General features: G+C 43.2%; 1 protein-coding gene across 3 annotated transcripts in view; it reads left to right on the forward strand.

The window, feature by feature from the left end:
- Positions 1-16297, forward strand: part of Pisd (phosphatidylserine decarboxylase) — a 54633-nt gene that overhangs the window by 13052 nt on the left and 25284 nt on the right. The window contains exon 3 of one of the 3 annotated variants that reach the window (XM_075944039.1): positions 16120-16295. The exons of the other annotated variants lie outside the window; for them this stretch is intronic. Coding sequence (XP_075800154.1) covers positions 16120-16295 — 176 coding nt within the window. The remainder of the gene's footprint in view (positions 1-16119; positions 16296-16297) is intronic. 3 annotated transcript variants of the gene reach the window in all.

Here is a 16297-nt window from a genome sequence, read left to right on the forward strand (position 1 = left end):
TGCTGGTATGAAAAGCTTGTACCACCACTGCTCAGCTCATTTTGCTGTCTTGACTAATTCCCTAAACCTGTGGGTTTGACTACAGGGTATCTGGCCAGCACTAAAGGTATTTACACCTTTAGTCTCAGTACTTGGAACTTGGAGGCAGGAAGAACAGGAAGTTCACAGCCAGGTTTACCTACATGTTGCCTTCTAGGCCAGTCTAGATTACAGTGAAACCCTGTCTTTTGTTTTTTGTTTTGTTTTTTTTATTTTCAAGATAATGTTTCTTTGTGCAACAGCTCTGATTGCCCTGGAACTCGATTTGTGGATCAGGCTGGCCTCGAACTCACTAAGATCTGCCTGCCTTTGCCTCCTGAGTGTTGTGATTAAAGACTTTCGCTGAGGGGGCTGGAGAGATGGCTCAGTGGTTAAGAGCACTGACTGCTCTTCCAAAGGTCCTGAGTTCAATTCCCAGCAACCACATGGTGGCTCACAACCATCTGGAATGAGGTCTGGTGCCCTCTTCTGGCTTGCAGGCATACACACAGAATATTGTATACATAATAAATAAACAAATATTTAAAAAAAAAAAAAAAAAAAAGACTTTCGCTGAGACCGCCTGGCTGAGAGTGAATATGAGAAGACATAGCATATCATATCACAGCTGAGAAGTGCTCTTCTAGGAACAGATAGTGTTATCAGGAAGAGAAATAGAATATCCAAATAATATCTAATGAGAAATAGATACCCAAATAATATCTCATAAGGTTAGCATAGTGCCTGTTCCTTTTAAACCTGGCTATACTTTTCGGCTGGGTGTTGAAGACTATGTAGGTGGCCAAATTTAATTTTTATTTGTTTATTTTCATTTTTTGGTCAAGGCCAGTTGAAGATCTGGTCCTCCAGGGTTACTTGGGCTTAGGAGAGGCCTCAGTCTCCTTGAGTCTTTCTTTTGTGAGTTAATCTCCCTGTGAGGATAAGTCAAAGGCCTGACTTGACCATTGCTTCATTTGGGAGTGTGGAAGCATTTTTTGTCATCTTTGTTGACCCTCTTCTTTGCAGGGTTGGCACTGGTCAGAGTCCACTCCTCCCTCAACAAGAGAGCAAATGATTTTTTCACAGTTATAGTACAGGATATTTTGAGAGATGCCCCACGGTTTCCTGGGATTTAGCTGACCTTGGAGGTCAAGGAGGAATATAGTCTCCCTTTTAGTTCCTCTGACCACATCAGTATATACTTCCAAATATGGTTATTGAACATCCAGAGGTTTGTTTTGTTTTGTTTCTCAAGACAGGGTTTCTCTGTGTAGTCCTGGCTGTCCTGGAACTCACTTTGTAAACCAGGCTGGCCTTGAACTCAGAGATCCGCCTGCCTCTGCCTCCCAAGTGCTGGCTTAGTTTGTTATTTTTAACAATGTGTAATATTCAGGTGAAGCCTGAATGGAAATTAAGCCCTTTAAAAATAAACCTTGATTAGACATACCTAAGTTTACTACATCTAGAATCTGTGGGTCCATCCTGTAATATTTAGCAATATCTGGGTGATCTGCACGTAAAAGAAAATTTGGACATAGAAAGTTTTAGGGGAATTTTCCTCTTGTTTATGGAGTAGTTCTAATTGAACGATGGCATTATAATTAAGAGTTGCCCCTATAAGCCACTTTTAGTTTTTCTTAGAGGGTTGAGAGAAAGTCTAAAGCTTTCTTTTAAGCAACTGAGGGTCTAACCTGCTCCAGTTGTCCAGGAGACAGGTGGGAAAGAAACTTGAAGGAATCTTGGAGGATTTCGTTCCCATATGTAAAGTGAAAACGAAATTGAGAGAGGTGGATGGAAGTTAGGTTCCCCTAATCCTCCTCAAGTCTCTCAGACCAGCATCCAGAGAAGGCAATTATCTTGCCAATTGCAGAGTGGTCAATGTGACCTGCACACCCAAGGCTGGTTCCCAGTGTGGGACTAAGTTGCACTTATCCATGCCTGCAGTTCCACATATACCCTAAGCACCATTATTGGTTGTTTTAGTTTCCTTCAAACCTCCTCCATAGGACAGCTCAAAGAAAGTCCTGGTTCTGAGACAAACACTGGCCTCACCCTAAGGACAAAGGGAGGTAGAGAGCAGGCTAGTTCCCCCCTAACCTTATCTGTTGGACAGTCAAGGTTAAGACAACACGGCTTTCTGAGAGACAGAGCTTTTGGGTTTTTATTTGTTTTCCTGGGCTCTAAATAATGACCTGTTTTGTGATGTAAGCTGACCTCTATCTCCTGCAAAGGGGAGTAGGACCCCAGTGAATCTGAAGGGGATCACTTGTTCTGTCTTAGGGTCTGCCTAATCTCATGTCCATTTTTCTTTTGAGCTTTAAATTTTTCTTGTTATTTTTAAATCTAGATAGAAAGCATGATAAACACCTGTGATCTGTCTGTCTACCTATCATCAGTCTGTCTGTCTGTCTGTCTGTCTGTCTGTCTGTCTGTCTGTCTGTCTATCCATCCATCCATCCATCCATCCATCTATCCAAATATAAGTGTTCACAACAGAACCACCGAACAGGGCTGGAGAGATGGCTCAGTGGTTAAGAGCATTGCCTGCTCTTCCAAAGGTTCTGAGTTCAGCCGGGCGGTGGTGGCGCACACCTTTAATCCCAGCACTCGGGAGGCAGAGACAGGCGGATCTCTGTGAGTTCGAGGCCAGCCTGGTCTACAAGAGCTAGTTCCAGGACAGGCACCAAAGCTACAGAGAAACCCTGTCTCAAAAAAACCAAAAAAAAAAAAAAAACAAAGGTTCTGAGTTCAATACCCGGCAACCACATGGTGGCTCACAACCATCTGTAATGAGGTCTGGTGCCCTCTTCTGGCCTGCAGACATACACACAGACAGAATATTGTATAAATAAATAAATAAATATTTAAAAAAAAAAAAAGAACCACCAAACAAGACCACTCCATGGGTAGAAAAGAAGTTTATTGGGGAACAGACTGCCCAGCTTTCTCACTGGATAGAGAACAGCAGCCCAGCCTGGGAGTGCAAGGGCCTTCACAGGGTTACTGAAGGCTTGGGATTTTTTTTTTCTTGTCTTGGGTAAAACAGGATACCCCAGCTGAGCCCACCAGAAGGTGGCTGTGCCTGATGTAGTCAGGTCGTTTTATGGGTAGCAGGTGTCCCTTGAGGTGAATGGCCTGTTAGGGAGGAATGAGAAAGCCTCACTTGTCTGATGAGCAAAGGTCCCCGAGTCACTGGGTTTTCTGAGAAATGCTGGGGGTTAGGTTTCTGTTTTCTCATGACTATCTGCCCCAGGTAAGCTTGGGTAGCCATTGCAGGGCACCAGCAACTATGCCAATATCTTAGGGGGCCCAATTTGTGTCCTCACCCTAAATTAGGAGGATTCTTACAATTCATCTTATGAAAATTGGGTTGAAGTCCCTGTAATTTAAAGGATGGTAAACATAGAACAAAAAATGTAAAAGAACTCAGAAAGTGGCCATATTAGATGGTTTTTTTTCTAAATCTCTGCTATTGTAACTGAAAGGCTTGATATTAAAACAGAGCAGAACATTTAGAAAAAAAATACATCTTAGAGGCCTGGTGTTGCCTCTTACGTCTAATAAAAAAAAGAGATACAGAAATAACCTGAGATTTTAGTAGGAAAGGATTTGGTTTATGCCACGTGATTGCGTTAACAAGATGACAGTGAAATCACATGGCATTGGTCTTCTTTATAATATTACCAGAGATAGCAGCCAACCACACAGTTGCTTCTATCTTGATGAAGCCATTGCTTTTTATTCAAGTTTAGCCTGGCTCCCTGATAAGGTGAACCCCTCTCCCATCAGAGACAGGTCCCTGTGAGATCCACACATCTCACAGATTAAATGTGCATCTTTAAAGAGACAATTTAGTTAGTTAGCATGGGTATAAGAGGAAGTAGTACCATGGCCTCCTCAGCTGGGAAGTCCCCATTGGCAAAATAAAGAGGAAGGAATCCCATAGTCTAAGCTCAGGGGAGCAGCGTAGCTCGGATCAGTTGGAGGTCTCTCAGATAACTTCTTTTTTTCTAGAGAGAGAGAGAATTTTTCCACCATCCAGTTTAAGTTCAAAAGAGTAGCGGGTCTGTCTCAGTCTCTAGGGGGCAGAAAACACAGGTGCTTTGAAAAAAATCCAAAGGTTTGTCTGTTTTCACATAGTAACTTTTTCCCTAAAAATGTCCTCCATTCAGGCACTGGGATCAGTGACCAGGCAAAGGCAGCATTGCTATGAAGCGAGACCCTAGGTTAGTAGTATAGATAGATGTAGTGCCTTTTCTCAGGTGCTAGTCACCAAACTGTTTGTTTCCTAGGGTACACACTCGCTCCCTTGTAAAAGAGAAGAAAATAAATTCCCAGTCCCATTTCAGGACAGGGGAAGGTACAGGCTCACCTTCCATCTTTTCTGGGGTCAGCCTGATTTCTAAACTTGATGAGTCTGTTCCTCAGAAGACATCCTGGACAAGCCCCAAAATGATACAGTCTAGGAGTCTTGCTCAAGTTCTTTTCCTCTGCTGGTTAAAGAGTTACAAGGCAGGAAAAATCTCAGTCATAACCAGTAGCATCTGAGAAATCTCAGACACAGCAGACAGAGTTAGCAGTTGCAGAAAGGAGTTTCCTGGGGGTGAGGAGACGCATGCAGTGGACACACAGGAGGTGACGCTCTGTGAAGTGGGGAGGCTCAGGAAGCCAAAACATTCAGTCTCTTTCGAGGGATGGCTTTTTTAAGTCTCTGAAGAGTTTTTCTGCCCTTTATTTAGGGTTGATCCCTTTGAAGAAGGCTGGTTGGTGTTGTGTGATGTTTTACTCTTTGGACTCTTTGAGGGAGCCCACCACCCAGTTGCCAAAAAAAAAATCACATATGGAGGCTTATTCTTAGTTATGAATGCCAGGCCTTAGCTTGGCTTATTTCTGGCCAGCTTGTCTTATCTTAAATTATCTTGCCACATGGTTGCTTCTATCTTGATGAAGCCATTGATTTCTCTATTTCTTTACAACTACATTCCTCCTTACTCCATGGCTGGCTGGGTGACTGACCCCTGATGTCTGCTCCTTGTTCGCTCTCCTCATTCCCTCCTTCTCAGTTTTCCTTCTATTTATACTCTCTGCCTGCCAGCCCTGCCTGTCCTTGTTCCTGTCTCGCCATTGGCCAGTCATCTCTTTATTAGGAACAGATAAGCAAAGAATCACGGCTTCACAGTTAATCAAATGCAGCATAAACAAAAGTCACACATGTGAAAATTATATTCTCCAACAGATTGGCCCAGAACTGTTCTATGTCTTGAGCCGGCCTTGAACTTGTTGAGCTAGTCCATCAGTAGGGGGGCTGCTGGAGGGAGACAAAATGCCTACAAGGCCTTTGTTTTAAGCTGCCAGCTTTATGTCTCAAGTCAAGAGAGTGAGGAAGAACCTGGCCATCTTGAAAATTTGCCACCTTTATTACCAAGTCATGGCCCCTCTCCCTGTCTGTTTGCCTACCTAGGAGTCTATCTGTCTAACTCCTAGTCATTCAAAACCACTTGTAACTCCAGCATCAGGGGATCTGATATCTTCTTCTGGCTATCACCTGTACTCACATGAACACAGATACACATATAATACTGAATAAAAAAAGGGGCTGGAGAGATGGCTCAAAGGTTAAGAGCACTGGCTGCTCTTCCAGAGGTCCTGAGTTGAATTTCCAGCAACCACATGGTGGCTCACAGCCATCTGTACATCTAGTGCCCTCTTCTGTCATGCAGGTGTACATGTAACCAGAACACTGTGTACTTAATAAATAAATCTTTAAAAATAAAGAAAAAAGAAAAGAAAGAAAAGTCAAGAGAAAAACCTATAAATGACACTGGGTATTCTAATCCCAATGAAGCAGGAAGCTTGAGGCCAGCCTGGGATATGCAGCAAGACTCCACTGCAGACTGGGTATCGTACTATGCAGTTCAGAAGGAGCAAAGCAAAGGGTGGATCTTTCTCTTGTTATGGGGAGACCGTCAGAGATGAGCACTTAGACACAGTTCAAAGCCAATTGAAAGTCTTCATTCCGGCTGAGGTATTTGGGACCCAAGTGTAGCCCCAAGTATTTAGAGTAAGGGGTTTTAAAGAGCAAAAACCACATCCTGGTATCTTTCTCAGCAGCTGCAAGGGGGTGGGGGTTGGGGACGACAAACAAACAGTTTAACAGAAGCTAAGTTAGTTAGGGCATCTTGACCTTGGGTTCTTAGAATAGAGTTGAGTAATTTTCCATGGGAGTCTCTATCAAGGAGATCAATTTTTTTTAAGGAACATTTTTTTATTTATTGGTAGTCATCAGAATTGATCCCAGGGTCCTCCAAACTGAGAGACTGTGATTTACCATTGAGCGACATCTCCAGGCCAGAATAGTTTATATATGAAGGAAAACATAGAAGGACTCCGGAGCCATCAACTTCCAGCAGGACTTTGTCATCAAGAATCTGTGCAAGGAAAAGCAAAAGTAGGGGTAAAGAATAAGAAGGAAGTGGTTGTGCTGGTCAGGAATGGAAGATATCTAAATTCACTCACCTAACACCTTCCATTCGTGATAAAATTTAAAGGGAGATCAAATTCTTGTTAAGCCTGAAATGGACTCAACAAGAATACCAGATGGTGCCGGGTAGTGGTGGCTCACGCCTTTCATCCTAGCACTCAGGAGACAGAGGCAGGCGGATCTCTGTGAGTTTAAGGCCAACTTAGTCTACAAAATGAGTTACAGGACAGCTAGGACTGTTACATAGAGAAACCCTGTGTCAAAAAGTAAAAAAAATAAATAAAAAATAAAAAAAAAAACAAGCTGGAGAGATGGCTCAGAGCACTGGCTGCTCTTCCAGAGGTCCTGAGTTCAATTCCCAGCAACCACATTGTGGCTCATAACCAGCTATAATGGGATCTTGTGCCCTCTTCTGGCCTGCAAGCATGTATGCAGGCAGAACACTGTATACATAATAAATAAATAAATAAATCTTTAAAAAAAATACAAGATGGAGGAACTTTTGCACTGTCTTTCCCTGTCACATTCTGACAAGTCTTTCTTGATCAGAGCTTTATCTTTTCAGCTTCTAAGTTAGTGATGTTAGATTTCTGAGGCACTTAAAGAAACAGGAAGCAGGAAGAGACAGGAGACTGATCTTTCAGCAGATAGGACTATGTTTATTGGTGCACACATCAAGGGGCAGCCTCGCTCCTTAGTAGCTGCTTGAGGAGACTGCCAGAGAAAAGGTGGTTGTGACCCTTTATAGAGGTGGAAAAGTTTGCAGCACATAGCTCATGGTTCCTTCCTGCAGTCCCTACCTCCCAAAGTTGTTTGCCCAAGGCAAGACAGGCTGTCACAACAGAAACCTATCAACTACCAGGTTCATTAGGGATGATTAGATAGTGGACAAGATTTATGACGTCTGTTTCCTTATTTAAAAAAGAACCAGTAAGGCAGTGAAATGGCTCAGTGGGTAAAGGCACTTACCACCAAATCTGATGGCCTGTTTGATTTTCAGGATCCACATGTACCTGTATAACACATTCGAGCGTGTACATACAAATACAGATTAAATAAATGTTTTAAAAAGAGCCAGTGTTAAGAATGTAGCTCAGCGGTGCAGCTCTAGCCAAGCATGTACAGGACCCTAGGTTCAGTCCCCAGTACCGCAGAAAAAGGAAAAGAATCAGCTTGTTGTGGTGACCATCACAGACATCCCCAGCTCTTGAAAGTAGAGGCAGGAGCATCAGGCCAGTGTTTGGCACACAGTGGGTTTGAGGCTAGGCTAGGCTCCATGAGACCTGTCTTACAACAACCAAAACCAAATAACTAAAACCAACTACTAAAACGAGGTCTGTGGGGTACCTGCCTCCATCCAGTCAGCTGCACAGATCTGTGCTTTGCTGTTAGGATTTTCAGTTGTGGCTTTCCCCCTTTTTTTCTTTTTCTTTATCGTGCATGTATTTAAGGCAGACAGCGTGATATTTTTGGTTTGTTTTTTGAGATAGAGTCTTGCTGTGGAGTCCATGCTGATTGTCAACACTACCCCTCTTTCTCCACCCTCCTGGATGCTGTGCTTATAGGAGTGTCCCGTCAAGTTGGCCAGCAGCGTGGAGTGTTGATGCATAGTAAAGTGACATAAACTACCTTATATCAGAAAATTACTGAAATTATTATCTCATGTAACTTCCTTATTGCTGTTATTGGTAAAGGCACTCAAACTCCACTCTCTTTGGGCAAGTTACTAATATATGATATTTACAATAACCTTCATGTTATACATTAGGTCTTCTGACTTACTGTCCTTCAGAACCACAACTTTGTGTCATTTGGCCTTCATCTTCCCGCTCTTACTCTAACCACCTGTAAAAGCGGTTATTTTGCAGTGCTGGAGATCAAAACCCTTATCCATCTAGGCTCATGCTTTACCGTTGAGCTATTCTAGCCCCTTTACCTTCCTAGATTCCCTATGTGAATAAGATCCTGGAGCATTTCTCTGTGTCTGGCTGGTGTTGCTTAGCGTCCTTCAGATCTAATTTTATTTTTTTCCAAGACAGGGTTTCTCTGTGTAGCTTTGGAGCCTGTCCTGGAACTTAGGCTGGGCTCAAACTCACAGAGATCCACCTGCTTCTGCCTCCTGAGTGCCAGGATTGAAGGCATGTGCCATCATGCCTGGCTCAGATTTAATATTCTTTTTGTTGTTGTTGTTAAAGATTTATTTATGTATATGAGTGCTCTGTTGACTTTGTGCCAGAAGAGGGCATCAGATCTCACTATAGATGGTTGTGAGCCACCATGTGGCTGCTGGGAATTGAACTCAGGTCCGCTGGAAGAGCAGTCAGTGCTCTTAACCTCTGAGCCATCTCTCCAGCCGCAGATATAATACCTATTTTTTTCTTCTTATCTATCTGTCTGTCTATCTGTCTGTCTGTCTATCTATCTATCTATCTATCTATCTATCTATCTATCTATCTATCTATCTATCTATCTTGGTTTTTTCCAAATAGAGTTTCTCTGTGTAAAAGCTTTGGCTGTCCTTGACTGTCCTGGAACTCATTTTGTAGGCCAGGCTGGCCTTGAACTCACAGAGATCTTCCTGCCTCTGCCTCCTGAGTGCTGGAATTAAAGGCATGAACTACCACTACCCAGCTAGTTTTAATATTCTTTTTTTTTAAAAAAAAGATTTATTTATTTATTAATTATGTATACAGTGTTCTGTCTGTATGTATCCCTGCAGGCCCTGAAGAGGGCACCAGATCTCATTACAGATGGTTGTGAGCCACCATGTGGTTGCTGGGAAGTAAACTCAGGACCTCTGGAAGAACTGTCAGTTCTCTTAACCTCTGAGCCATCTCTCCAACCCAGATTTAATATACTTAACACAAGTGGATTTCCCTTTTTAAGAAAATTAGATGTATTTATTTTGTGTATGTAAGTATTTTGTCTACATGTGCATATGTGTACCATGTGAGTGTCTGGCGTGCACAGAAGAAGAGGGTGCCTTGATTCCTGGTAACTGGAGTAGCAGGTCATGAGCCATGATTTGGGTGCTGGGAACTAAACCTTAGTCCTGTGCAACAGCAACAAGTACTCTTAGCCACCGAACCACTTTCTAGCCCTTTCTTTTTCCTTTTTTTTAAAAAAAATATTTGTTTTAACTGGGCATGGTGGTGCATGTCTTTAATCCCAGCACTGGAAGGCAGAGGCAGGCAGATCTCTGTGAGCTTGAGGCCAGCCTGGTCTACAGAGTGAGTTCCAAGACAACTAAGGCTAGAAAGAGAAACCCTGTCTTGAAAAAATAAAAGGGTAAAAATAATTTGTTTTCATTATTTTTAGCCTTGTGTACTTGTGTGTTTTTTTTAAAGGCCATGGATTTTTTTATTAGTTAATTAATTATGTATACAATATTCTGTCTGTGTGTATGTCTGCAGGCCAGAAGAGGGCACCAGACCTCATTACAGATGGTTGTGAGCTACCATGTGGTTGCCGGGAATTGAACTCAGGACCTTTGGAAGAGCAGGCAATGCTCTTAACCACTGAGCCATCTCTCCAGCCCTACTTATGTGTTTTTGTGTGGGGGTATGTGCATATGAGTGTAGATGCCTTCAGAAGCCAAAGGTATTGGATCTCCTTGAAGCAGGCATTGCAGGTGGTTGTGAGCCACCTGACCTGGGTTCTGGGAACTGTGGCTGAGCGTTTTCTCTGTCCTACCAGCCAGCTCCCAAATAGTGACACAGAGACTTCTTATTAATTATAAAAGCTCGGCCTTTAGCTTATGTTTGTCTGACTAGCTCTTATAATTTAATTTAACCTGTTTCTAATCATCTACATTTTGCCTTGGTTTTTTTTTTTACCTTTCTTTTATTCTGTATATCCTGCTATCTTGCTTCCATATCTGTCTTGCCCCTGGCATCCCCCGTGCCTGAGATTCTTCCTCTTATTCTTCCTGCCTGCAAGTTTCACCTATACCTCCTCTCTTACTATTGGTTGTTAAGCTTTTTATTAGACCGATCAGGTGCCTTAGGCAGGCAGGGTAAAACAGCAACACATCTTTGCATAACTAAACAAATGCAGCCCATCTTTGCATAGTTAAATAAATATTCTGCTGTAACAGGGAACCAGAGTGGGTCCTCTGGAAGACCTTAATTGCTGAGCCAACTCTCTAGGTTCTAGACTTTCGTCTTTGCAACTAAATGATATGCCATTCTAGATACATAAGATTTTAAACATGTCCATCTACTGAGATAACTCACTACCATAAACTTCACTTCTGTAAGTATACAATTCAGCAGAGTATTGTTTTGGAGAGAAAAGATCTCACTTTGTATTTTTGGCTGGCCTTGAACTCATAGAGATTCATGTGCCTCTGCCTCCAGAGTAGTAGCTGTTTGAGCAGTTTATAGTATTTTCACTGTTATATAAACATCATTTGTCTCCTCAACAAAAAACACCTGTTACGCTGTTTTTGTTTTTTGAGCCAGGGTCTTTCTCTATATCTCTCTATATCCAGGCTGTCCTGGACCTCACTATGTAGACCAGGCTGGCTTGGAATTCACAGAGATCCATCTGCTTCTGCCTCCCAAGTGTTGGGACCAAAGGCATCTTATGTGCCACCAAGCCCAGTAAACTTTTTTTAGTTTTTCAAGACAGGGTTTCTCTGTGTAACAGTCCTAGCTACCCTGGAACTCTCTCTGTAGACCAGACTAGCCTCTGCCTCTCATGCAGGCAGAACACTGTGCACATACATAAACTATCAAAACTACCTCTACCTCAACATCCCCTTCCCCCACCACCATACCATTTCCACCTTTGTGTGTGTGTGGGGGGGGCGGTTGAGACAGGTTTCTCTGTGTTACAGTCCTGACTGTCCTTGAGCTAACTTTTAGACCAGGCTGGCCTCAAATGCTCTAAGATTCACCTGCCTCTGCCTCCCACATGCGCCACCATTGCCTGGTCTTGTGTTCTTACTTTTTTTTTTAATAAGTCTACATCTTTTTTTAAATTTTTTAATTTTTTTTAAAATTTATTTATTAATTGTGTATACAGCATCTGCCTGCATCCCTGCAGGCCAAAAGAGGGCACCAGATCTCATTATAGATGGCTGTGAGCCACCATGTGGTTGCTGGGAATTGAACTCGGGACCTCTGGAAGAGCAGTCAGTGGTCTTAACCATCTCTCAGCCCTTGTGTTCTTACTTTTAAAACCACTTTGTGTTTCCAGTATGTGCATGGGTGAAGGGCTGTCTATGAGAGCTTCAGTAGTCACTCAGGAACTGCATCACCAAAGAACAAAAACTGACTCTCCCTCTCCCAGGAGCCATCAGTTACCTACCTCAGGTAGGGGTGGGATTTTGTCACTTCTGAAGACAAAATTCTGTTGGGGTTTTGGCTGGCTTGCTCCCATCTGTTGTGAAACTGTGTTTGTTAGCCCTGTCGTGTCTAGAAACACAGTTTTGCTGCAGTCACCCACTTCTGCTGGCTCTTGCATTCTTTCTGCCTTCTCTTCCCTAGGGATCCCTGAGCCTTGGAAGGAAGGGGTGTGATACAGAGGTCTCATTAGCATAAGCATCCCACAATCTCTTCATTTTCTTCATGTTCACTAGTTGTAGGTCTTTGTATTTGTTGCTATCAACTGCAAAAATCAGCTTCTTTGATGAGGGTTGAGAGGTGCACTAATAATCTATGAGTATAAAATTAAGTACTTAAGGGCAGTTTAATACCTGTCTGTCCAGCAGAATCATAGATGTTCCCCTACAGTCTGTGAGCCATCCAGCTTGAGTTTACAGCGCAGTTAACAGTGCCAGTTTGTCTTGTGAGCAGCCTCACAACCAACCAGAAAATAGTTGGTTACTCCTTTAACATTCATGTCACAACGTGTGCCACTATCATAGTTTACAGAGCTCAGAGGTGGTTCAGAATATTGATTACTTTTCTCCCCTGGTTGCATGCATAGGATCTTCCAACACTGTAAAAGCTAGTCAGTAGGGTTGAAACTTCCAGGTCAATACTAGCTTTATTTCTTCATGTTCTGTGACTCTTGTGTGATGTCTTTTTTTTTTTGTTTTGTTTTGTTTTGTTTTTTTTGATAGGCTCTCATTGTGTACCCCTGGCTGGTCTGGAACTCACCATATAGACTAGGCTTACTTCAAATTCACAGAGCTCTGCTTGCCCCAGGTGTGCGCCACTGTGCCCAGCCAGCAGACATTAACATCGAGTCCAGAGGATAACCCAGAACAATGTAATGTTTGGGGGAGTCACAAAAGTACCCCATACTTATCAGTGGGCTTTTATTTAATAACCCATGTTACCTGGGAAAGGTATCACGTTGTGTGTGTGTCCTATTGTGCCCCTACCCCCAATTATTTAACCTTTTGAGATAGGGTCTTAAAAGCTCAGGCTGGCCTTGAATTTATGATCTTTCTGCATCAGTTTCTGGAATGCTAGCATTGTAGGGTTCATTACCAACCTGACACTTGTTTATTAATCTATCAGTTGATGATCATTTGGATTGTTCTGTTTCCTGGTTGTAAACTGTGCTGCTGTTGACCGACCATTCAGGGGTTGTAGCATGAGGGCCTGCTTGTTGGGGTTTCTGTCCTGCCCAATTCCCACAGCCTGTAAATCCCAAAGAAATCACGCAGAGGTCTGCATAAGTTATAAACTGATTGGCCCATTAGCTCAGGCTTCTTATTAACCATTATAACTTATATTAGCCCCTTATTCTTGTTCTTGTCTATGCTAGCCACATGGCTCGGTACCTTATTCAGCGGGGCAGGTCACATCTTCCTTCTTTGGTGTCTGGACAGGACTGGGGAGGAATGGGCTTCCTCCTTCCCAGAATTCTCCTGTTCTCATTGACCCGCCTCTACTCTACTTCCTGTCTGGTTGTCCCACCTATACTTCCTGCTTGTCTATTGGCCAATCAGCATTTATTTAAAACATAATTCACAGAATACAGAATTGTCCCACACCAAGGGGTAAGGTTTTTTCTTTTCTTCTTCCTTTTATTTTATTTTACTTTACTTTTTTTAAAAAAATTTATTTCCACTAGGGAGTGGTGGCTCACACCTTTAATCCCAGCACTCGGGGGGCAGAGACAGGCGGATCTCTGTGAGTTCGAGGCCAGGCTGGTTCTACAAAGTGAGTTCCAGGATAGGCTCCAAAGCTACAGAGAAACCCTGTCTCGGAAAAAAAAAAGATTTATTTCCATTTTATACGCATTGATGTCTCCCTGCATATGTGTCTGTGTGTTGAATGAGGGTGTCTGATCCCTTGTAACTAGAGTTACAAGCAGTTGTGAGCTGCCATATAGGTGCTGGGTCTTGAACCCAGGTCCTCTGGAAGAGCAGCCAGTGCTCTCAACAGCTGAGCCATCTCTCCAGCCCCAGGGATAAGTTTAAGTCACCTAAGTTTTAGTGCCTTCAGACATATTACCTGTTGGGGCCTGTGGTGCCTGGCTGGTTTTGGTTTTTGGTTATTGTGAAGATCAAGTCTCAGAGTTTGTGTAACCTTTTGAGGAATTGCCAAGCTTCAATGTAGGTACCCCATTTTTACATTCAGACTTCCAATTTCTTTGCCCTTTCTGACACTTAACCTTTTTAATTTAATTTCTGACACCATATTGATAGGTGTGAGGTGTATCTCACTGTGGTTTTGATTTATATTTCCTTGACCAATAGTGATAGCACCTTGATCTGCTAAGGCTGTAACAAATGCCAAAAACTGTGACTGTAGAAGGTAGACACCTGCGTGCCGTGAGGGAGCATCCACTGCAGGCCTCTTGCCTAGCTTTCAGGGGCAGCTTCTGGCTTTTCTTTCTTAGAGATGGGTCCCTGATCTCCACCTTCGTGTTAGTGCTATTCTCCCTGTGTGCATGTGTGTACCGTTGCCGCAGTTCATCAGGCTCCCAGTCCTGTTGAATTTAGAACCACCCTGACAACCCACTTTGCTTGCAACCTCTGTAAAGACCCTGTCTCCCCGTAAGGACTGAGGTTAGAGCTTTAGCACAGGATTTTTGGGGAGTCTCAGTTCAATCCATAACAAATGAACACATCTTTTCATGTGTTTATTGGTCCATTTGTTTGTGACCAAATTTTAATTCTTTGTTTATTTTTATTGTGACAGGGTCTTACTATGTAGCGTGCCATCCTGCCTCACCTTTCTAAGTACGAGGACCTGTAGTCAATATGCCTAGCTGGTTTAATTGTTGTTAGGTTTTCTCTCTCGACGAGGCTGGCCTTGCACTCATAGAGATCTGCTTGCTTCTGTCTACTGAGTGCTGGAATTAAAGTTGTACACCACCATGACCCTGCTGAGTTTAAATCTTTTATGTTTTTAGTTGTTTTTTTTTTTTTAATTTTATGTGTCTACATGTTTGCCTGCATATATGCATGTGCACTGTATGTGATCCTGGTCTCCATGGAGGCCACAAGAGGGCATCGGATCGGAACTGGAGTTAGAGATGGTTGTGAGCCACATATGCGTGCTGGGAACTGAACCTCGGCCTTCTTCAAGAAGAGTTAGTGCATTAGCCACTGAGCCACCTCTCCAACCTCCCCCTCTTTAAATTTAGTTTAATTTTATTTTATTGGTGTTTTGCTTTATGTATGTCTGTGTGAGGATGTTGCATCCTGGAGTTACAGACAGTTGTGAACTGCTGTGTGGGTGTTGGGAATTGGACCCGGGTGTTCTCGAAGAGCAGTCAGTGCTCTTAACCACTGAGCCATCTCTCCAGGCCTTCTCCAGGTCCCTTTAAAGTATTTTCAGGTGGATTGTTGGTCAGTGTGTCTGTGAGTGTGGTACTGGGAATTGACTTCAAGGCCTCGCACAACCTAGGTGAGCACTGTACTACTGACAGCTGTCACTCACCTTGGGCTGTCTGTCTTTGTTATTGAAATGTACGATTTATACATTTTAGAATTGTACATCATCTCATCTAACTTCCAAGAGAAGAGCCCAGGGTGAGAACTGGTACCTGGAAGTTGGTAGACAGCTGTGTCTACTACTTTGATTAGTTTCTGAATCGCTTTGAGATTGTCTTTCTCTCTGTTCCTCCTATCTTCATTTATTTGTGAGTTCATTTTGTTTTGGTTTTGATTTTGTGTGACATGGTCTCACTGTGTAGCTCTGATTGGCCTAGAATTGAATATGTCTTCCAGGCTGACCTTGAATTCACCGAGATTTACCTGCCTCTGCCTAGGCAGTGCTGAGATTAAAGATGTGGGCCACCACACCTGACCTTCCTTCATTTTTTTAAATGGTGCCAAGGGTGGACCAAAGGGTTTTGTACATGCTAGGCAGGTTCTCTCTCACTGAGCTATATCACTAGGCCTGTTTTAACCTTTTGTTTTGAGATAGGGGAGTTACCCAGCCTGGCCTCAGGAGTAGCTGGGATCATAGTGAAGCCCAACTTGGCTTGGAGTTTTTGTTTTCTGTCCATGACCAGTTCCATAGCCAAGATGCCTATCCTCCACTGAGTGGCGGATTGGAGAAGGGCCTCAGGATCTGTGCCTTGGCACCTGTCCAGCCCACTCCCCTTCACTGAGGATTTCTTTCTGACTCTTGTGGAAGCGGGATTGCATTCTTTGTTTTTAATTCTGTCTCCCAGGCTCAGAATCTCCTTGGTTTTTGTTGTTACAGGTGCCAGAAAAATGCATACTGCTCCTCTCCGATCCTTGTTCCTGTTGCGCCCTGTGCCCATCCTGTTGGCAACAGGTGGTGGGTATGTGGGGTACCGGCAGTATGAGAAGTACAGGGATCAGAAACTTGAGAAGCTGGGATTGGAGATTCCACCCAAACTTGCTAGTCACTGGGAGGT

Source organism: Microtus pennsylvanicus, chromosome 12 (genome assembly GCF_037038515.1).
Source record: "Microtus pennsylvanicus isolate mMicPen1 chromosome 12, mMicPen1.hap1, whole genome shotgun sequence".
NCBI lineage: Eukaryota > Metazoa > Chordata > Mammalia > Rodentia > Cricetidae > Microtus > Microtus pennsylvanicus.